At 35.9% G+C, this 22,713-nt stretch overlaps 1 protein-coding gene and 1 non-coding gene across 5 annotated transcripts in view; both read right to left on the bottom strand.

Moving 5' to 3' along the window:
• Window positions 1-4,495: 4,495 nt before the first annotated feature.
• LOC142352026 (uncharacterized) overlaps window positions 4,496-22,713 on the bottom strand; it is a 110,446-nt gene continuing 92,228 nt past the window's right edge. For all 4 annotated transcript variants that reach the window (XM_075404361.1, XM_075404362.1, XM_075404360.1 and 1 more), the window contains 3 exons: window positions 6,917-7,056; window positions 6,207-6,422; window positions 4,496-5,507 (listed from right to left, as the gene is read on the bottom strand). In XM_075404361.1, coding sequence (XP_075260476.1) covers window positions 5,315-5,507; window positions 6,207-6,422; window positions 6,917-7,056 — 549 coding nt within the window. In that variant the 3' untranslated portion in view covers window positions 4,496-5,314. The remainder of the gene's footprint in view (window positions 5,508-6,206; window positions 6,423-6,916; window positions 7,057-22,713) is intronic.
• Trnam-cau (transfer RNA methionine (anticodon CAU)) lies at window positions 13,261-13,332 on the bottom strand. The gene has a single exon. It is a non-coding gene; the product is annotated as a tRNA-Met (tRNA).

Genomic DNA, 22,713 nt, shown 5'->3' with positions numbered 1-22,713 from the left:
CAAAAAAACAAAACATGCAAAAATAAAAAAAAATCAACTTTTTTGAAAATATTGCCAAAGTCATCGTAATATTGCAAAAAATGATCGGACCAATTAAGATGTCCGTCTCCAAAGAAACGCGTCTCCTCTTCAGAGAAGCGACTACCAAAAAATCTTCAACTACAGAACTTTGATTTCATTCTACGGCCAAATATTTCGTGTATATAAAAAATTATTGTGAAGGCCAAAATGTTTCAATATTTACGCTCTCAACGAAGTTGGAAGTAAATGTAAATTCTTGCGTATGAAGAACAATCGTTTGACTTTTCGACTGAACCTTACGTCATTAACGACTGTTAAAACTATAAAACTATAGAGCCCTTAAATTACTCTGCAAAATCAGTTGAAATACCTCTACAATAAAGTCATATCAATTCAAACTTCATTAGTACATTAGTTATTACGTTTCCCTCCCGGGAGATTACGAGTTCAAAAGACAGCAACCTCCTACGCCTATTGCACAATATAAATGATGAACTCAAAAATGCATTTTTCACACTTTTGAAAATTCAATGTTTTAAAGAGCGTTTCTTCCGCTCCTAGTGAACAAAAATTGCCATCAAAGAAATCCAAAGTTTTGTTCACTAGGAGCGGAAGAAAGTTCCTTCGAAACATTAAATTTTCAAACCATAAAGAAAAGTTCTGCGCTACGTTCTCAGACAACACTACACCAGAATGTAAGACAAACGTCGAACACATTTCTCTGAAACGACAGTTGAGGGGTTTGCGATCGTAGCCACTCGCTTTCTCGTCGTATGAAAGATTGGGGTGGAATTAGGAGAAAGGTTTAAGTGAGTAGGGGTTTACTTAGAGAATAATTAGTGTTTCCCGTTTCTCAAGACAAAAGGTTAAGAAGATAACCAACGAACGTCACGCGAATTTCTCTCAAAGGACCACCGAGCGGTTGGTCTCATCTGTAGCCATGGATTAGTAAGGCTAGCTTTAGCTTAATTGAACGGAGGGGGGGGGGGGGGGGGTACAGCGGAGGGGGGGGGGTGGAGGCAAGTCGGGGGTGGGGTAACAGTGTGAGGGGATATTTGGCTGCACGGGGCCCTTACGGCCTGAACATGTGAAGGTGACAATGGGGGAAGGTAAAATGAGGGGGGCTAATGTGTAAATGACTTTGGGGGGTCGAACTCTAAGAACCGTTCTTTACAACATAAGTATAAGTCTCCAAAAGTTTCTGTGAATCGCATACTTGGAGACTAGTGAGTTGAAGGGCTCTAAGATAATTCAAAACCCAATGGCCGCTACTTTTCTGGTATCTTGTTTTTGAGGACAAAAATTCAAATGGGTCAGACAAAAAATTGCATAAAGAAGACCAACAAGACTGCTACAAAGTGTTTTAAGTTTTGTTTGAAACATAACTTCGTTTGAGAGCAATTCAAAATTCTTAAAATAAAAAACAGGCAATATGAAAAATTGCATCTGAAAATTTTAACCAGAAGAACAAAAAACAGAGTTCATTTTTTAAAAAACTGCTCTTTGCTTTGATAGAACGGGTAAAAAAATACAACAGCCTTGTGGCAAACATTGACAAAACAACAAAGAAAGTGGACAAAACTGGAGAAAGTGGCAAAAACCAGAATATTTTGGGAAAAAAAGGCATCAGAATCATAAGTATACGTGCCGAACTCATTTTTACAAGTTAAGACTCTTGACCATAAGTTACAATCAGACGTCAGCAGTCACAGAAACTTTTAGCGTTCTGATGTGTTTAAAAGAGACAATAGAAATACAAATGAAGACAAGATCCACAAATCCAATTAAACATTTTGAAAATAAACGGCATCTCAGTGAATAAACAAGTTAACTGAAAACTACAGTCAATGAATTAACCAGAATGTCGCCGTTTAAAGAACTGTTTCTCTTTCGACTACGCAATAAGACTACAAAAAACAAAACACGCAAAGCTAAAAAAATTGTCTTTTATGAAAATATTGCCAAAGTCATCGTAATATTGCGAAAAATGATCGAAACAATTAAGATGTCATTCTCCAAAGAAACGCGTCTCCTTTTCAGAGAAGCGACTACCAAAAAATCTTTGACTATAGAACTTTGATTTAATTCTACGGCCAAATATTCCGTGTATATAAAAAATTATTGTGAAGGTCAAAATGAAGTTTTCGAGTTTCATTAAAACCTTTCAATATTTACGTTCTCAACGAAGTTGGAAGTAAAAGTAAATTCTTGCGTATGAAGAACAATCGTTTGACTTTTCGACTGAACCTTACGTCATTAACGACTGTTAAAACTATAAAACTATAGAGCCCTTAAATTACTCAAATGGGTCAGACGAACAATTGCATAAAAAAACAATAGGACTGCTACAAACTGCTAAAAATTTCGTTTGAAATATAACTTCGTTTGAGAGCAATTCAAAATTCTTGAAATAAAATAAAAAACAGGCACTATGAAAAATTCCATCTAAAAATTTAAGACAGAAGAACAAAAAACAGTTTATTTCTGAAAAAATTGCTCTTCGCATCGTTAGAACGGGTAAAAAATACAGCAACCTTGTGGCAAACATTGACAAATCAACAAAATAGTAGACAGAACTGGAGAAAGTGGCAAAAACCAGAATATATTGCGGTGAAAACGGCGTCAGAATCGTAAGTATAGGTGTCAAACTCATAACTACAAGTTAAAACTCTTAACCATAAGTTACAATGAGACGTCACCAGTCATAAAAACTTTAGGGTTCTGATGGGTGGAAAAGAGACAATAGAACTACAAATGAAGACAAGATCGACAAATCCAATTAAACATTTTGAAAATAAACGGCATCTCAGTGAATAAACAAGTTAACTGAAAACTACAGTCGATGAATTAACCAGAATGTCGCCGTTTAAAAAATTGTTCCTCTTTCGACTAAGCAATAAGACCAAAAAAACAAAACATGCAAAAATAAAAAAAAATCAACTTTTTTGAAAATATTGCCAAAGTCATCGTAATATTGCGAAAAATGATCGGACCAATTAAGATGTCCGTCTCCAAAGAAACGCGTCTCCTCTTCAGAGAAGCGACTACCAAAAAATCTTCAACTACAGAACTTTGATTTCATTCTACGGCCAAATATTTCGTGTATATAAAAAATTATTGTGAAGGCCAAAATGTTTCAATATTTACGCTCTCAACGAAGTTGGAAGTAAATGTAAATTCTTGCGTATGAAGAACAATCGTTTGACTTTTCGACTGAACCTTACGTCATTAACGACTGTTAAAACTATAAAACTATAGAGCCCTTAAATTACTCTGCAAAATCAGTTGAAATACCTCTACAATAAAGTCATATCAATTCAAACTTCATTAGTACATTAGTTATTACGTTTCCCTCCCGGGAGATTACGAGTTCAAAAGACAGCAACCTCCTACGCCTATTGCACAATATAAATGATGAACTCAAAAATGCATTTTTCACACTTTTGAAAATTCAATGTTTTAAAGAGCGTTTCTTCCGCTCCTAGTGAACAAAAATTGCCATAAAAGAAATCCAAAGCTTTGTTCACTAGGAGCGGAAGAAAGTTCCTTCGAAACAAAATTGAACGGGCGAGAGGTGAGCACAGCGGGGGGGGGGGGTGGCGGCAAGTCGGGGTGGGGTAATAGTGTGAGGGATATTTGGCTGCACGGGGCCCTTACGACCTGAACGATATGCGAAGGTGATAATGGGGGAGCTAAAATGAGGGGGGCTACTGTGTAAGTGTGTTGGGGGGGGGGGGTGAACCCTAAGAACCGTCCTTTACAACATAAGTATGTCTCCAAAAATTTCTTTGAATCGCATACTTGGAGACTAGTGAGTTGAAGGGCTCTAAGAGAACTTAAAACCCACTGGCCGCTTCCTTTCTGGTATCTTGTTTTTGAGGACAAAAACTCAAATGGGTCAGACGTAAAATTGCATAAAAAAGACCAATAGGACTGCTACAAACTGCTAAAAATTTCGTTTGAAACATAACTTCGTTTGAGAGCAATTCAAAATTCTTGAAATAAAATAAAAAAACAGGCACTATGAAAAATCGCATCTAAAATTTTTAACCAGAACAAAAAACAGAGTTTAATTCTTAAAAAATAGCTTAATAAACTTAATACCCGCTGGGCGCTACCTGTTTATCTCGTTTTGAGAACGAAAAGTCAAATGGGTCAGTCAAAAAATCGGTCAAGCGAAACATCACACAAAGAGACCAAAGGACTAATATAATTGCTACAAACTTCGTTTAAGAGCAATTAAAAGTTTTTCAGACGAAAACGGCAGTATGAACAATCGCATCAAAAAATTCCAACACGCCAAAAATAATTGCTACTCTGCCCAACTTTTTTGAGAGCAATTATAAACCATTATTTACGGCTCGCAGCACTTAAGAATTAAAAGATTGAATATTTATCTTTCATATGAGCTAAGGCAGACAAACTCACCTAACAGCCTGACACGATAAGTTTTTTAAAACATTGGCCAAAACAATTTATAACAAAACTCAATTCTCTACGATGATTTGATTACCATCATTTCCAAAAATTGCAAAAGATAGAAAAGGAACAAAAAGTTTACAAAAATATTAAGGAATCGATAATACAACCTTCAGACGCGTGATTGACAAATTTAATCTGCTAGCCAGATTTCAAAACAAGAATCTAAGGTTACAAACTTTGCGTATAAAGTCGAATCAACCAAAATATTTGTCACAAACTAATTTGGATGATAAAAATTAACCCTACAAATAAGAAAGGAGTGAAATATTTGGGTTTGATGGAAGGGATTGTGTAGCAATAGCATCAAAGTCAATTTCGGATAGAACGCGCTTACAGTTTAAGTAATTTCAATTATGGCTGCATAAAGCACTTTGCAGTTTTGGGGAAGAACTAGTCAGAATTAGATTCTATGATCCAAAGAAATTTACTTGTGAGATAATTCGAAGTATTATCTTTTTTGGTTCGAAGTCCCCTGCTTAAGGACCTTTATTCATATTCTTTAAATTTATAGTACTTTCATGGTAATAAAACACGTAGTCTATCTAACAGTTTGTTCATTATCGAAACTCACAAACATCTCTCAATGATGTCAGAACAAAAATATTAAGTCATGGCGATACTTTTCAAGTCTGAGATGAATTACTATAATAGCTGCCGTCGCCATTCCACTACTAGGTTAAGGATTTCCCACAAGGCAATGACGTCATCGAACTGCTGTGACGTCATACACCTGTCTAGACATATACCTCACAGTTGTGACGTCATAAAGCGGTTTAGACATGGTGTGACGTCATGGCGTTCTACAATGACGTCAGAGAGATGTCTCGCTAGGCGGCGCTCGGCCATGTTTGGTCTTTTCGCTTTCTTCCAAAAGGGTGATTCGTTGTCTGAGGACTTTGACAGTAGTGTCGTGTCTCTCACAGATAGCCTTCATTTGTACTTCTAGTTTCTTCAGACGGGACGAATGTTTCTTCTTAGCTTTGTCGTACGCAGAGATTAAGGCACTGAAACAATCAAACAGCTTTAAACATATATACAGTTTAAAGACATTTCTGATTCCAAATTTATGATCAATTCGTATCGAAATGCCGCTCAAATTTGAGTTCAGAACGAACTCTCGAACAATTCATTGCAAAGTTGCAAGCAGAACGAGAATTTGAGAAGCATATTAGTGACACTACCATTTATCATGTCATTGCAGGAAAGCCTTCTTAAACTCATTCCAAACTCTTGTTGAGAGGGCGAATCAATCGATTATTTCACTAATGGGATATTTTCCGTTTGTGCCCCCCGCCCCAGCTTGGTGGGTGCATATTATTTGCACCCCCAGATGCACGTGCAATATTTTTACATAATGATTCACTATGTAATGGCACGTGCTCTGTAACTGGGCGGTGCATAACGTACTGGGGGGGGGGGGGGGCGCAAATGGAAAAGATCCCACAAATGATTCGTTCTCATAATCTTTCTTCCTGAGGGGTGGGAGGGGGGTTAAAGTCATTTTAAAACTTACTCTTGGGTCGTGGGTTTCAATTTACCCCCCCCCCCCCCCACAAATGAAAGTGTGGCAACTATATTTATTTTATTGAGTGGGGATGCAAATAATATGCACCCTCTAAGCTGAGGCACAAATTGAAAAGATATATTTGCTTTCGTTTAATTGCTGTTGGATTAGAAGGGACTGAAACAAAAAATTGTCCCACCTGTTAGCCCGTTTGAGGTCAGCCATGTACTCTGAGCTCTGTCTATCTTTGGTCTCGCAGTGTTTGGACAGTGTCTCCAGAGCATTGACCAGTTCTTGTATTCTGGCTTTCAGCTTTTCTTCTCTCTTCTTAGCCGCACTCTCCACCGCAGCAACAGCTGCCGAAGAGGCACCAGATTGGCCCACGCCACCTGTTCTTTCACTGTGTAAGCCAGCTCTGAAAACAGCTCGATAGAAAAAAAGGCCAAAACTTAATTTCTTTCTAAGCAGAAAAGTCTATCAGTTCTCTTTTAACGTCTCAGGCTTTCAGATAATCAATATAATTTTTTAAATTTTTTCGATGAACATAACCAACTAATGCTCACCGAATTTTTCTCAAATGACCACTCGGATTACCTATCGTAAACTGATTCCGCGAGGGGGCATTAACTCCATGGTTTCAAATTCTTTTTTTTACATTTAATTTTACAACAAAGGTGTCAACTTGAAATGAAACCAACTTCGGCGCACCTTTATTTGACTTTTATTAGTGAACGGCCACCATTTGAGTTCAGCTGCTCAAAAATATGAATGAGAGAGCCATCTAGATCATGCAATGTACTCGAGAACTCAAAAGAATCAGATAAAGAAACGATTAAACAAAAAATCATATCCTAGAGGTGTTAAGTTCCCTATATTGCAAATAATTGGAATTTAAAGAAGTCTTGCAACCTAGCTCCCGTGGTGTGGTGATGGTCAGTGGCGGCTGCTCCCAGATGACCCCCCGCAACTGAGCTGAGCTGTTCGAGTGTGATGATTGGTGTGGCCACTGAGAAGGAACAGTTGTGTTCGCTGCCAGAAACTGGCTCACTCTGAAACCAACACAAGAATCATTTCCAAATCTCGGTATTCAAACTTTGAAGTGCAATGATACTGCATGTCAACTGGGAATCGTCATCTGGTAGGGGAAAAGATCTGAACTGAGCTTTCAAAAAGTGCTCTGAATTGGAGTAAAGTTTCAGATATATTGCACTATCAAACAGGAACACGCTTCTCAATGCACACTATACAGCTCAATAATATTAAAAATTAGCATTCGCACTAATGACCTTGGAAAACCTAATAGACAATGCTTCGTGACCGGGCCTCATCAGTTAATCCTTTTTCATTTGACTTTCACCTTTTGAACTCAAACACACCCACTATGTTATGTAAAATCTGCTAAACCAATTTTGAACTCCATTCATTTGAAACGCAGAATATCAACCCGCTCATCAACATTTTGACTTAATTGTCAACCAAATGAGGATGAGATAGGAAACATTCAAAAATTCACATACTTTGAAAAGAATTGGTGCATGAGTAAAGTTGTCACAAAATCAAACCTAAATGAATTAATGAATACAGCACTAGACGACCAATGGGATGGGACCTGCCCGACCATTGGGACTTACCAGCCAAGAAAACACACAAAAAAAACAAAAAACATTAAACACAGCCGGCAAATTGCCGGAAAATAGCCGCTGTTGAGGCGCTTGATGCACATCAGGATTAAAACACAAAAAGAAGAGATAAAAATGACCAAATTTTTTTGTTTTTTTAGTGCCAAAAAATTGTTCTAATTTGGCGTTCAGTTTCAGTTAGATTCTAAAACTATACTTAATTCAGCCTGTAAACGAAAGCTATTTATATTAAACTTAATAATAATGCCAGTTAGAATCTAATGAACTTTGATAACCTAATGCTCTGACTTAATGACTGGGCTCTATATGTTTATCCCGTATCCTTTGATTTTGATTTTTTGACTGACTGCATTCACCACATTGTGTAATTAAATGCGTGAAAGAAATTAAAATCCATTCAGTTGAAACAGCGAGTGAAGAAAATCGTGACTTATGTAAAACGAAAAACATCATCAAAACGTAAAACGAATTTAAAAACATAGCAGGACAAGTCCTGACCCAAAATTCAAAAAATTTTCATTGACTAAACAAAAACTAGAACGGACTATGAGTGAATTGGGAATACCATTTCCAAAAAAATCAGACCAAAATATTGAAAAAACTGAACTCAATGTAAAAATGCCGAATGTAAACAAAAAACATGCAAAAAAGAGAAATTTGGTTCAAACAAAAACCATTTGGAAAAAAAATCCGATCCAAAAAAAATGAAAAACACAAAAAATCAAAGTAAAATTGCCGCATGTGCACAAAAAACCACTAACCAGAAAACCGAATTTTGTTCAAACACCGTATTCTCACTCTACTTTAAAATTAGAGTAAAAAAATTTCACACTGCAAAGCCACTCGCTTTTTCGCTCCACTTCCTGTTAAGGCGTGACCAAAATCACTACTCCAATTTGACTTCAAAAATCATGAAAATATGTGAACAGATCTTTAAAACATAGCAGGACAAGTCCTGACGCACATTTCAAAGAATTGTTATTGACTAAACAGAAAACTAGACATAAAATGTACAATTACTTGATTGGGAAAACCGTTTAGAACAAAATCCTATGAAGAATAAAAAACAGTAAAAACCAAAGCGAAAATGCCGCATGTGAAAAAACCACTAGCGAGAAAGAAAATTTTTGTTCATAAACCGTTTTTGCATTCAACTATAAAATAAGAGCCAAAAAATGTCACGCCGCAAAACCCATCTGTTTCGGCGTGACCGAGAGCACTACTCCAATTTGACTTCAAAAATCATGAGAATTTGTGTACAGCTCTTAGAAAAGACACCGCCCCAATAGAATTCAAATTCTTTGAATTGTAAAAAAGGAGATCGCCTAAATAATAGCCGGTGAGAGGCTGACGGCGGCTATTAATTAGGTACAAAAATCATTATCTTTCATTTGAAGAAAAATTTAGTAACAATGCCAAAATAGCATTAGATAATGCCTACACTAAACAAATCAACTTGTACTTAACTAAACAGCAGATGTGACTCGCCTTTAATGCGACTAGGTAACAATTCGACAATAACAAAAACAAAAGGGCTGAGCCCGAAAATTCATTGAATGAAACAAAACAAATTTGGAAGTCATAACAACGATCAACTTTCCATTAAAAATACAATACGGATTCAAATCTAACTGCTTGAGAAGCCAACGTCACTTGCCTTTAGAGACTCAAAGTTGTAACACTAAAAAAAACATAGCCGGCAGATTGCCGGAATAGCTGCGAAAGTATAGACCTGCGTGCCATATAATAGAGATAGAAACAGATACGATCTAAATTGAAAAAAAAATCGACGCCGCTCATAAAACTAGGTAACAAAATTCAGCGACAAATTTAAAGCTTGTTAAAATTCATTCCGCAAAGCCTCTTATTAGGGACCTTTACAGCACAAATGAGCTCCTTTGACCTTAAACAAATTCAAACAGCTAGGGTAGCTAGGTGAATGGAGGGGGTAGGGGTAGGTGGGGTACGTTGGGATGGGGGTGCGGGGGCGGTTGGGGTAGGTAGGTGTTGGGGGTAGGTGATGGGGGGTTTGTGCGATGTAGTTTAGATTATAAGGGGTGACTTATAGGTACAAAAAATCTCAAATTGACCTCTTCACCTTGAACATTACCAGCAGTTCCTAATTACTTTACATTACAAACGAAGCTATTGTTAAAATCCAATGTTCGACAACAGAAGTCAACAATCAAAAACGGAGGTAAATGCTCGAACAGAAAGAAGTCAAAATTCAAGTCATGAACAAACTTGCTTTCTGCTAAAAAAAACATAGCCGGTAGAATACCGGAAAAGACTCGAATCGTCGTGCAAAATAATCTCTACCCTAACTTGGACAAAATCAGAATATCGAAAAAATACTAGAAATAACAAAAATAGTTAACCAATATCACAAAATGCGTTAAAATTTTTCAGTTCAGGGGTGTGGATAGGTGGGTTTGGGGGTAGGTACGTTGCGGGGGGGGGGGGGGGGGTAGGTAGGTACGTGGGGAGGGGGGGGCAGGTAGGTACGGGGGGGGGGAGGGAGGACAGGTAGATACGAGGGGAGGGGGGGGGGGGGGGTAGGTACGTTGGGGTTGGGGGGGGGGGGGTAGGTAAGTTGGGGTTGGGAGGGTAGGTACGTTGGGGAGGGGGGGGGGTAGGTACGTGGGGGGAGGGGGTAGTTTTTTGGGCGGGCGGTAGGTAGTTAAATGGGATCAAATTTTCTCAAATTGACCTCTTCACCTTGAATTACAGACTGTTACCAATTGCTATACATTACAAACTAAGCTATTGTTAAAGTCCAATGTTCGAAAACAGAAGTCAACAATCAAAAGCGGTGGTAAAAGATCGATTAGAAAGAAGTCAAAATTAAAGTCATGAACAAACTTGGTTTCTGCTAAAAAAAACCTGTAGAATCTCAATACTCCTCTTCGAGTCGTAAAAACCTGTAGAATCTCAATACTCCTCTTCGAGTCGTAAAAAAAAACCAAGAGCACCGCAATATAGTTTCCCTCAGCTTACAGCTTCGCAGCTATAAAAAACAGGCAAAAGTTTTAAAAAAATGAAAATTTGACTAGCAAACTTTTGAAAATTTTTTTGGAAACATTGTGCAAAAACAAGGTTTGGAAGCCATTAGGAGCGTGAGCTATTACGGGAAAAAACATTATAAATTTCTAAGTGTGCCTAATTATGAAACCATCAGAGCCGGTTCCGAAAGTGGCAAAATGAAATGCCAACAAAAAGAACAAAATACATTGACAAATTTCAAAAGCTCACAAATTTTTCTAAAACTCAATGCCAAAGTCATGAAAACGTCAATTGAAGCACAAAACCAGTAGAGAATAGACTATATTTTGCAAGAAACAGTATGGGAACAAACATTTATGCGACTAAATTATAAGTTGGCAAAAGGTGAAGTGAAAAGTTGATATTTGAAAACCAGTATATTCAATGCCATAAAAACCACCAATTGCCATCTGAAGGATTTAAGAAAACTCCATTTTTACCTAAATAGGAGGCCGTTGAGACTTTTTATTGGTCAGAAAGTGCCGAAGTCATTAAAACCCAACATTGAAAATGTTATAGGTTTTCAACTGTGCCTCTTTTCAACAGTAACTGGATCTGTAGTTCGTGTGACTTTGTGCTAAGTGATTAAAAAGGAACCAAAAATGCAGGCAAAAAATGAAAAAATTATAATGAAAACTCAGTATCAAAATAAAAAAAAACATTAGTTAAAGTATAAAACCGCTAATAGATTTTTACTTTACACACAAAAAGATGGGAATCTCCCATGTCATTAATAGCCATGAGCTGCGCGCTTCTTTTAATTTTCGAAGAGACTATGGACGAATTTTCACGCACAATGTAACTGGACATTCCCTGAGACCGGATGGGAAAGGAGCGGCAATCTATTAGTCATTAGTAGCACCCCATGGCCACGTGTTCCTGCGTTAATGGTTCGAAATCGCAGCCGATACTTGCTCTCATTATTTTGTTGAGAGAATGGGAAGGAGAAACTGGCCACAAGTAACTATTGCAAAACAATTATCCCAAATACTCGGCGCAAAAGGATACTTTCAATCTACAGCTGACAATAAAATAGGCCAAACGAAGAACGTTGCATACCGATAAAGCCCATGGATTAACATTAAGCAAATAAAAATTCTCGATTTAGACTCTAACTTGGAGAACACCAAGCTTAAAAGTAATAGCAACAAGCAGTATACTCTAAAGAACTTTGCTCACTTAATGCACTATGTCTTTAAATATTAAGCCTTAGTGCCCATGCTTTTTTATGCCCTTCTTTTGATCTTTTTGGTGCCATTTTTATCTCAAACTCGTAAGAACCGCAACCGCCTTGCAAACCATACATTTATGCTCCACCATAGTTTCGATGGACCGCATACTTGGAGACTAGTAAGGCGTACAGCTTTACTCTAAGTGAGGTGCTGAGTGAGTTAAGGCCCTCCGGGCTACCTGTTCATCCCGTCTTTCAGGACAAAAAGTCAAATGCTCAGATGAAAAATTAGTCAAATGCTCAGATGAAAAATTAGTCAAGCGAGAATTTGGATAAAAAGACCGCAGGACTAATATAATTTCTGCAATATTCTTTAAGTAATTAAACGGCAGTAGTAATATAGTGAGCTACACTCCCCGGGGGGGGGGGGGGTGAGGTCCCCCATGTATTAAGATAGGGTATAGCGTATTTTTCGGGATTTGGGACCTCCCTAACGTATTAAGATAGGGAATGAATTAGCATGTATTAAGATTAGGTATAGGTTGCATGTATTAAGATTAGGAATAGAATCTCTATGTATTAAGATTAGGAATAGAATCTCCATGTATTAAGATTGGGTATAGCCGCCATGTATTAAGATTAGTTATAGCCGCCGACATGTATTAAGATTAGTTATAGCCGCCGACATGTATTAAGATTAGTTATAGCCGCCGACATGTATTAAGATTAGTTATAGCCGCCGACATGTATTAAGATTAGTTATAGCCGCCGACATGTATTAAGATTAGTTATAGCCGCCGACATGTATTAAGATTAGTTATAGCCGCCGACATGTATTAAGATTAGTTATAGCCTCCGACATGTATTAAGATTAGTTATAGCCGCCGACATGTATTAAGATTAGTTATAGCCGCCGACATGTATTAAGATTAGTTATAGCCGTCGACATGTATTAAGATTAGTTATAGCCGTCGACATGTATTAAGATTAGTTATAGCCGTCGACATGTATTAAGAGTAGTATAGTCGGTGCAAATGTGGGGGGTAGGTTCGGAGACGCTCCTGATAGGCTGAAATTTTGAGGGGAAAAAATCAATGTTTGTGTAGTTATTAAGTGTTTACTTGAGAACAATAGAATCGGCGTGGGTAATTAATTGCTGTAATTATGTGAGGGGTAATTATGTGACAGGTTGAATTTTGTTTACAACTTTTATGTTATTAAATTGTGAAATTAATTGGTGGGGGTTTTCAATTACCCTAGTTATCTGAGGGGTAATTATGTGACATGTTGAATTTTTGTTTACAAATTTTAGGTCAATTGCAAAGATTGTTCCCCTAATTGTTTGAATCAATTGTGTAACAAATGTCTTTTGCGCGCTCATTAATTGGAAAAAGTCAAGATAGCAAGAGGTAGTTTTGATCTACCGTCCTCTGGGTTATGGGCCCAGCGCGCTCCCACTGCGCCATCTTGCTAATTACATGCATATATGCATTATTTTTTGTACATTATTTGAAAAAAGATGTTAAATAAAAGAAAAAAATGAATTAAAATAGTATAAAATGACAGACACAGTACAAATTATGAGCATCAAAATACAAAATTACTCAATCATTTACAATAAATTGTATAAAATTCAATGAACATCAAGGTACACTTAGCCGAGTGGTTAATAAAGTTCGATAAAAAAGTTTAGAAAACTCACGAGAAACAGTTACGAGAAACATATACTATCGACTTTATTAACTTCAGCTTACTAAATACCAAAATGAACACTACTACATATAGTTACTTATAAAATTTAACACGTGTACATCATGAATATTGTTCAAGTTGGTTTGGAAAAACTTAAATAGTTGAAATGCTGCAAAAATTGCGTAGAATCCACACAAATTTTGCATCTTCTGAAGTGGTCGATGTATTATTTTTTGGTACTTTTTACCTAAAAATTTGTAATGTGTTACTGATCGAGCCAGAGAATCCGCATAATAGTAACTTCTGTTGAGTCGAGCAATCAATATCCAATGTTCACCGACTTCTTTACTCGAAGCAGTGTTAATGATTGCAAAGCTGAATTTGGGTAAATTTGGAATGAAATGTGCTGGAAACGATCCAATGTATTTGAATTTTAGCTCAGGAATGCGTTCAATAATTTGTTGAAGAGATTGATTATCCATGACAAATAATCTTCTGTTTCAATTCGCAAGCTCCGTTTGAACAGGGATTTCTCACATTACAATCAAGTTGAAATGATTCGTTCTTTTCAATAAAGCAACAATCTTTAGATTGGGGAATTTTACGTATCAGACCTCCTGTAGATTCACTTACTCTGTCTTCACTATTACCTGTGACATCGGGATGAAAGATAATAATGATGATTAAAAGTCCCAGGAATACTGCACAAATAAGGTATACATATAAGTTTGGAGTAGGTCTACCCCAATTTTCATCCATTCCCTATCTTGATATTATAGTGTGGAAAGGGTTGCAACTGGGCGATGAAAGTACATATCCAACAAATGTTCCAACGCAGAAGGCAATAATATAAAAACCATAAAAAATTGAGAAGAAAATTAAAAAATCTTGATTAATGCAGAGTTCTTCAGACATTCTTAGCAACTGTTCCAAACTGATCAATTTTAACTGTTGAGATTCGTTCTCCGAGAACAATTAACTCGGTAACATTGGTTAGCGGACATTCAAAGAACATTTCTAAACGAAGACTTTCCCCACTGAGTTCAGGATAATGAACATTTTCACCAGCATCTTGGAGTGATGTGAGATCGAATACAAGCACATAATGATCTGTGAAGAAATCATTCGGTAACGCAGGAATTTCTTCGTTGAAGTTCATTGCCTTCATTGTTGTAACATAAGCTCTACAATTGTTGGTTGTATCAATTGAGACTACAGCTCTCCCTCCTCGAACAATTCTCAGCTCCCGCAGTCCAAACTTTCGATAATGAAAAGGATTTTCTTGAAAATGTCCGGTGAATGCTGAATTAGTGTTCATTGCTATTGCAATTCGTCTGATTGGGGCATTATTGAAAACATTTTCCTGAATAAATTGATTTTGTCCAGAAGGAATAATAAATGTTCGCGCAATTGTCTCCATAAAATTATAGCAAGCTGGTTGATGTGTTAGTTGATACTTGATTGTCTGGTGATAGACCTCATTAACGACAACACGTCTCGTAAAAAGTGAACAGTCAAGAACTCTAAGGGAAACATGTGGATTGTAGGAAATCATGTAAAAATTTGGTCTCGCTCGAATCAATTTGAGTCTAATTTTTGTATTTGGAAGTAATAATTTTTCACATTGAAATAAGTCGATTGCAAGTTTACCATATAAGGTAACCCCATCTTTCAACAAAAGCTCTTCTTCCCTATCTATGAACGGACTTTTTTCATAATCACTAGGATCTTTCTCAAATTCGTATCCATGACAAGCCAAAATTCCTTCATTATTCATTGTAGAAGCATTGAATTCATTGGATATCAGAGCTTTGTGGCCATAGAGTCCGTTAGAGTTGTACACTTGTTGATTGTTTAAATACACTTCGCAGTTGGAGAAAAGAGAGTGTAACAAGTTGTTGACATGAGTCAAATATTGTAAATCATCATCAGTGAAAGTCATACCCATATCTGGTTTTCCATGCTCCTCTTTTTTCATGAAATCGTCAAATAATCTTCCCTTTTGTAATCCAACTTTAATTTGTAAATGAATATCTCTCATATCGAGATAAATACTTCTATCTGTTTCAAATTCAAATTCAATGCTGCTTTCATCCAATGAAGTGCTAGGATAAACTTCTTGAATATGGGATGATTCAATTGGTTCCAAAACCGGAATTTTGTCAAAAATCTCCAAGCAAGAATTTGTAAAGTGTCCATAACGGAAATTACTGTCATTTGATGATCTGGTATTCATTTTAGTTTGGTAAAAATATCACTCCTAGTTCGACGACGTCGACTGATTTTTGGCGAGCGTTTTCGAATAATACGTCGTTTTCTAGGTTTTCCTCCTCCTAGTTGTTTACGTAAAGTTTTCTTTCCAACATCTGTGGCTGCAGATTTGAACTTTTTCCTTCCAGCTAATACATTTCCGATTTCTGGCGCAGCTATTTCAATCAAGTCAGCACCAACTCTTTTAGCTGCTGGTACAACATATCGTCTCAAAAAAGGAATTGCAGTTCTCCCAATTGTTTGTGCTAAAGCTCCAAATCCTCTTCCCCTTTGTCTTGAATAACCACGAAAATACGGTAAATCACTGTCTGCAACCATTTTTTGTAAACTTAATTTTAAAAATGATTGTCTGAAGCTCTTCTGAACATCAATACAGCTCTTGTTACACCTACTGAATTGAAGGGAACTTTTTCACCGTATGAGTCGCGGAGCTCAAGTTTAATGCTGTGGAAAGAATTTTTAAGAATTTTTTTAAATTGTAGATTTGGGAAGTTTTGATAATTCATATATTGTCCAGTAGATATTATGTCTCCATTCTTAATTTTAGAAATAAACGGAATACATCTCAAAAGCGCGGCTTTTGTATCACCTACAATATTGTATTCAACAATATCACTGTATATCATGAGAGTATGAATTCGAACAATATCATAGGGAAATTTAGGAAAATGTGGTCCAGCACCACTCATAAAAACACCCATTCCGTAAACAGCTTCCTCACACCCAAATACGTGACAGAGATCAGTACTGAAGATAACTAGTAACGAGTTCTCATTAGGAAGGCTTAGGGATATTCTCTGTGTAATTCTGTTGACTTTTAATTTGATTGGGGTTTTCTCATACTTTTCTCTTTCCTGAATTTGTTTGTTCATTTCGTTCACAATATCAGATATTGATGGATATAGTCCTGCATCAATTGTATAATAATCGGAAGGTTTTGTATCTGGAGTTGCAGCATCTAGATAGAAAAATTTTCCATCTGTAATATTCTGGTACAAAGATGGATATGATAGTTCGGTTATTGCCACCTCCCATTCTCCTTCAAGGTTAATCTGTTCGGGAAGGAAATTGGTAAAAGAACTCAATGTATTATTTGGATAACAATCAAAGGATGCGTTGGAAACCAGCTCTACCGTAAAAGAGTTCATCACTAAATGATACACTTTGAGAGCTCTTGTTCATAAAATTTTCCTAGTATTTCATCACCCTGCTCTCCCTTGAGGTTGTATGTTGGAGGTTTGTACGTAGCAATCTTTACAATTTCAAAGATTTCACTCGTGAACTGTGACTTGTATCCTTTTCTAAAAGGAATATCGTATTTCGAAATTCGTACTTTATCCCCTACTTTAAACCGAGGTTTTTTGTATTGTCTGATCGGATTTTTGTAAAAAATTGATAAAAAGTCTTTGTTTTTTACCTCTTTTGGAGCTTTACCTGTAGATCTATTTACTCTACTATTCATTGTATTTAGGAAAGATCCCATTTTTACAAGGTACTTATGCCCGTTTTCTTCCATGAAGCGATAAATAATGTTTTTCAAAGATCTGATAGCTCTCTCAGCTACGGCAGCTTTTGTTTCACTTCTCGTTGAATAAATTTTAATTTTCTTTTCTCCACAAAATTTCCGAAATTCGCCACCAAACTCTGTTCCTTGATCAACCCATACTTTTTGTGGGATGTTGTTTTTTCGTAGCATTTTTTTGAAAGCTGCTACAGCATCTGTAGAATACTTTGATTTCATTGGTTGAACACGGACAAAACGAGAAAATACATCAACGCAGATTAATAGATACTTTACTCCGTTATTAAACTCTGACAATTTGTCCAGCTAAATCAAGACACCAAATTTCATTTATCCGCTTTGCAAATGCAGGTAATCGTCTAAAATGTCAATTTGCTTGACGGTATTTTGTATAGGAATTTTTAGTGTGGAGAAAGGAAATAACCTTGCCTCTTAATAAACCGCTCGCTTTTTGAAGATTTCTAACCGATCCAAATGCAGCTTTTCCTTCTTTGTATAATCGTTGAAGTTTCGCTTTTTCAGATTTTGAAAGGGATCCAACTCCCTCTGTCTTTGCTTTTGGCATCCTTGTTTACAATTTTGCTCGGACTTATCCCTGTAGCATCAAGTATTGTGTAATATATATCAGGAAATGCAATATTTTTTCTCTTCAATGCGTAAATAAAATCGGTAAATGCTACATTTGTATCTCTTCCATCCAGTAAAATGGAGTCACTGAGGGACAGCTTGATTCGAGGACATTTGAGTATTTGATCTACAACTGACTCGTTTTTGAATGATTTTGTGTTAGTGGTGATGTCCTTGTGAAGAGAATCTAAATTTTGTGGAACGAAGTTAACTTTTTCTTCACTCTCGTCCAATTTATACACATGTAATTTGAATTTTTGTTCGTAAAGCTGTTGAGGAATCAAAACAAACTGTTCCATTTCAAGAAAGACGGTTAATGATAGACGGAGTTAGAATTGATATAAGTTCTATTCCTTTCCTTGAACTTAAGATTGCTCTCCTTTTATTTATTCCAGTTCTTTTTAGAATAAGCTGATGAATTTCGTCTTGATACTTTTTTACGTCTCGTTTTTGAATATCTTGCAGTTCTCCTCTGAGCATGTTTACGATGCACTCGTTTAGGAACTGAATAAATTCTTTCGGACAATTTTTTAGGTAAGTTCTTTTGAAGTTCCGGGAATAACTTTGGAACGTTGTCAGAGTAGAGAGATGTTGTGTGCTCATCACTCAAAAATGTGGTCTGCTGTTTATGTTGTGGAAGGAAAAAAATTGAAGGAATCGATCCACTATTTGTACAAAATCGAAGAGAGTCGACTGTTTTGGGAGTTAAATCAATAAGTAAATGACCATAAGGAATAGAAGTTGCTTTGGTATACCAATCTTTTAATTGTGAACCTAATCCCAACTGTTGGCTCAGAGTGTTTATTTGCAGTACATCTCTAGGAGATTTGAACAAGACGATATGAGTATTTTGTAACTCTATATCTCTTCCTAATCTACTCTGATGAAATAAATTGTGTTTGATATATATTGTGCTGAGTCCTTTATGTCTTCCAGCTGTTGCAATTTTAACGAAATCTTTAGAGCTGGAAATCTCCTCACAAGAGTCGTCAAAAATTAACAGATACTTTGTTCCGTTATTTGGGAGGTTTTGAATAAACTCAAAGTCAACTCCTTCTATGAACTCAATATTTTTAACATCTTTAGACATTAAACCATAAAGAGATTGATAATGTTGATAGAAGTAGTAAATTTTGTCGAACTCTGGTTGAAAAGTTCCAATTGTTAACCATTCATGTATAAGATGAGATTTCCCAGATCCGCTTGGTCCAACCAATGAAATAAAAATTAGTTCTTTTGTGGAAATTATCTTGTTCATAATTTAGGTGAAGGTAAAATATAACCAACTGTACTAGAAAGGATTGCAATCCAAACTGTTGTTTCTTCACACGTTGTAGCCAATGTTATTCGTACTATACAACAGACCAGAATTACGAGTATAACAAAAAATTGGGACAGAAAAACGACTAGAGACCTATTACAAGTCTGTTTCCATGATTGTCGTTCCTGATTATTATCATCAAAGACAAAATTACCCAAATTTAATCCTTATCTGTATGCTCAGTCATTTAAACGTAATCATTGAGACGATAGAGAAAATGTTTCAACTGAATTGTGATGTAAATAAATAAAAAAATGAGATAAGCTTCTAAACATAAAAAAGAAACAAACAACAGCGACAGCCAAAACACTGTCTCTTCACAGGAATTAATAACAGAAAGCATAAAAAAGGAGAATAAATTCAAAATTAAGAAAAACGACAGAATTGAAATGAAGAATAACTGTGTAACGCTAGGACAAAATTTGTTCAACTTTCTCATTTTTGAAGCAACTTTTCTATGTTTTGTAGGCGAAAAAAATGATTTTAAAAATTAATTAAAAGACTATGATACATTACAATCAAAGTATATAAAAATTTTTACAAATATTAAATTTTGTCAAAAAAATTAAGAACCCAAGTTCCATAAGCATACGCTTTCTTCTCTGCACAGTGCAATGTTTTCTTGTGTCGGTAGGGGTAGTTACTACATTCCCAGATTGTATCTTCGTTGGAAATCAACTTAGAGGCTTTTGGACATCCAAAATCGTCCAAATTTTCCACATCCTTACACAAATAATTGGATAGGATTTTACATTTCTCCAATCCTTTGGCAAAGTATTCGGTTGTAGGAGAACAATGTTGATGAATTATGGTTGGAAGATCTGAGTAATCAACTTTTCCATTATTCCAGTTTATTCCATTTAAATTCTTTGTGTTCCACTTTGCTTGAAATGTTGGCTTGTAGTCATTCGGTGGGAGGAATGTATATCCTAACACAATTCCGTCCTTGAAAATTCCCAGCTCCTTGACAACTGTTCCCTCCAAGCACTCAATATCAAACACAACGAGAGTCATCCTCTTTTTAGCTGAGATAATTGACAAATGATTAACAATCTAGTATTTTAAAAATATGAGGATGACAAACTTTGATGTAGAGACAAAAGAATAATCCAGTTATATGACCTAGAAGACAGGAGCTGGGTAATTGCGGCAGCATGTAAAAATAACCTGGTCCTTCGTCTGTTGTTGTTTTCACAGCTCCAGCAGAATCATGTAAAATTGCATGTAGACGAAAAATTTTTGATCTAGCTAAGAAAAAGTCCAAAAGAGAGATTCCATATCCAATCCTTCCTCCGTGAGGAAACTTTTGATCAATTTCGTCCAAATCGACATTTCGGTCCCAAATTTTACACGCTGCGAGAAAACAGTTTTTACGTTTTTCGTTCGTAGGGAACATTGAAAGTATGCTTCCGTAACAATTGAAAATGTTTACCAGAGTAACAATATTCATTAACTCTGAGTTGTTTCGTCCAAAATAATGCAAGTCTTTTTGTAATTTTCTATATAGGAAAGAAGTGTTGGTAGATGATCTACTAGATTTCATACTCCTCTTTTTTCAAATCAATCTTTGTAAGAAAACTCCACTGATATCCGTTCCAGCGATGTTGAGAAATGGAAATTTCTTGTTTGTCAGAACGATATGTTAGAGTTGTTCTGCGCAGCCCATTATGAATAACCCACTTGAATTCAGAAATTTGGGACTCTACGTCTAAATTATCCAAATTGGGAAAATTTTGCGCTTCATGAACTGTATATGAATACCTTTTAAGCTCGTGATGTAACCTGACGTGAAAAACTTTTGATTTATCTCTGAGACTTAAGAAAATGTTTCTAGAGCATCCAATATCTCAACTCATTCTAAGAAGAAAAAAGTTTCAAATGAAAAAATGTTTACTGAAAGTCAAATACATATAATCACCAAATATTCATCATTCAATATAAAAAACATCATAATATTGCGCAGCAGTAGTTATTGAAATGTACATTGTTCAAAATTAGAGAAGTCTTTAAGATTTTCAATGAGTTCCTTGAATTCTTCCATTTTATAGCTGACGTAAGTCACTTGCTTGAACTCATTGCTCTCTTTGCGACAAAATAGTCGGATCTGGACATAAACTGAAGCTGGATTGTCCTGAACGTACTGTATAAAGGTAACGTAGAGTCTTCGATTTTTTCCAATGCTGATCTCTCTTGCTTTGTGACATTGTTGCAGCACGTCTTCCATTTTTGGGTTCTTCTCAAATTGAGCTGGATTTTCTCGAATTTCCCAGTCTCCATTCAGCAGATCGTTCTTCAGAAGACAAAATTTCTTGAATTCGTAATCTCCAATTCTCAGTTGTTGGTACTTTTCAAATGTTCCACATTTATCTTTTTTAAAGACTTGAAAAGTTGGTTCCGAGTAATTTTGTCCATTTCTAAATATTTGGGACACAGTAAATCTCCCAAATCTGTTTGGATGAGAACCAAAGTCAATATAAAATGGGACGGAATCAGTACCCAATTTAGGTTGTGAATCTGTAAACATTGATGGGGCGCTCGAGTAACAAGGAGATACTTTGGAGAGCGACATTTACGTAACTTGAGTAAGCTGCGAGAAGTTGATTAAATGATTTGCTTAAAAAATTAAGGGCCTCTACAACGCAGAATTTCCTTTTATGCTAATGACATCATTGTTTTCGCACAATTTCCTAAAAAGGAAGAGAAAAATGTGTCTATTTAGAATTCTTCCTTAAAAGGATTTCTAATCAGAAATTTTCAATAAAGAAAACTTTTGAATCATTATAGAAAAAGAGTCTTTGTGTTTAGCACGTCTGTGTTGCATTAGAGAGAAGTAGTGACGAAAATATTTTGAACAAGTAAAACATCGAAATTTATTAATCCGCTGTTTCTTGAATTGATTCCTAGCTCAAATGAGATTTTAAATTGCACATAACAATTTCATTGGTTTCCTTATTTGGAATTTGAATTCCTTTATAATTTATAAGTTGATTTCCTTATTTGGAATTTGGTTTTATTTATAATAAATAAATTAGTTTCCTTATTTGGAATTTAAGTTCAAATAAGGAAATCAATTTCTTTAGAACTAAATAATATTACAGAATGGCAGCAGTTATGTGTCAGGTTTTACCACACTTTTACAAAAAATTCTGTGAAAAGGCGTTGTTTATATCTGTATCTGTCAAAGATTATAGACCATATATTCTTACAAGTGAATATGTTGTTGCTTCACACAACAGTTTCTGTCCCCTGAAAACCTGTCGATATCACATTGTTCTCATTTCTTTCTCCATCGGAGACTTGCTTCAAAAACTGGAAGATCTCTCCTATTTATATCAGACAGTTGATTGTTTATATACATTATATAAACATCAATTATTTGGCAATATTTTGGAAGAATCGGGACTTGTCTTTACTCAGTTA

The sequence above is a fragment of the Convolutriloba macropyga genome, chromosome 13, assembly GCF_964194025.1.
Source record: "Convolutriloba macropyga chromosome 13, txConMacr16.3, whole genome shotgun sequence".
Classification (NCBI taxonomy): Eukaryota; Metazoa; Xenacoelomorpha; order Acoela; family Convolutidae; genus Convolutriloba; species Convolutriloba macropyga.
Note: the sequence above shows the minus strand (reverse complement) of the source record. Positions and strands in the feature narration are given on the sequence as shown.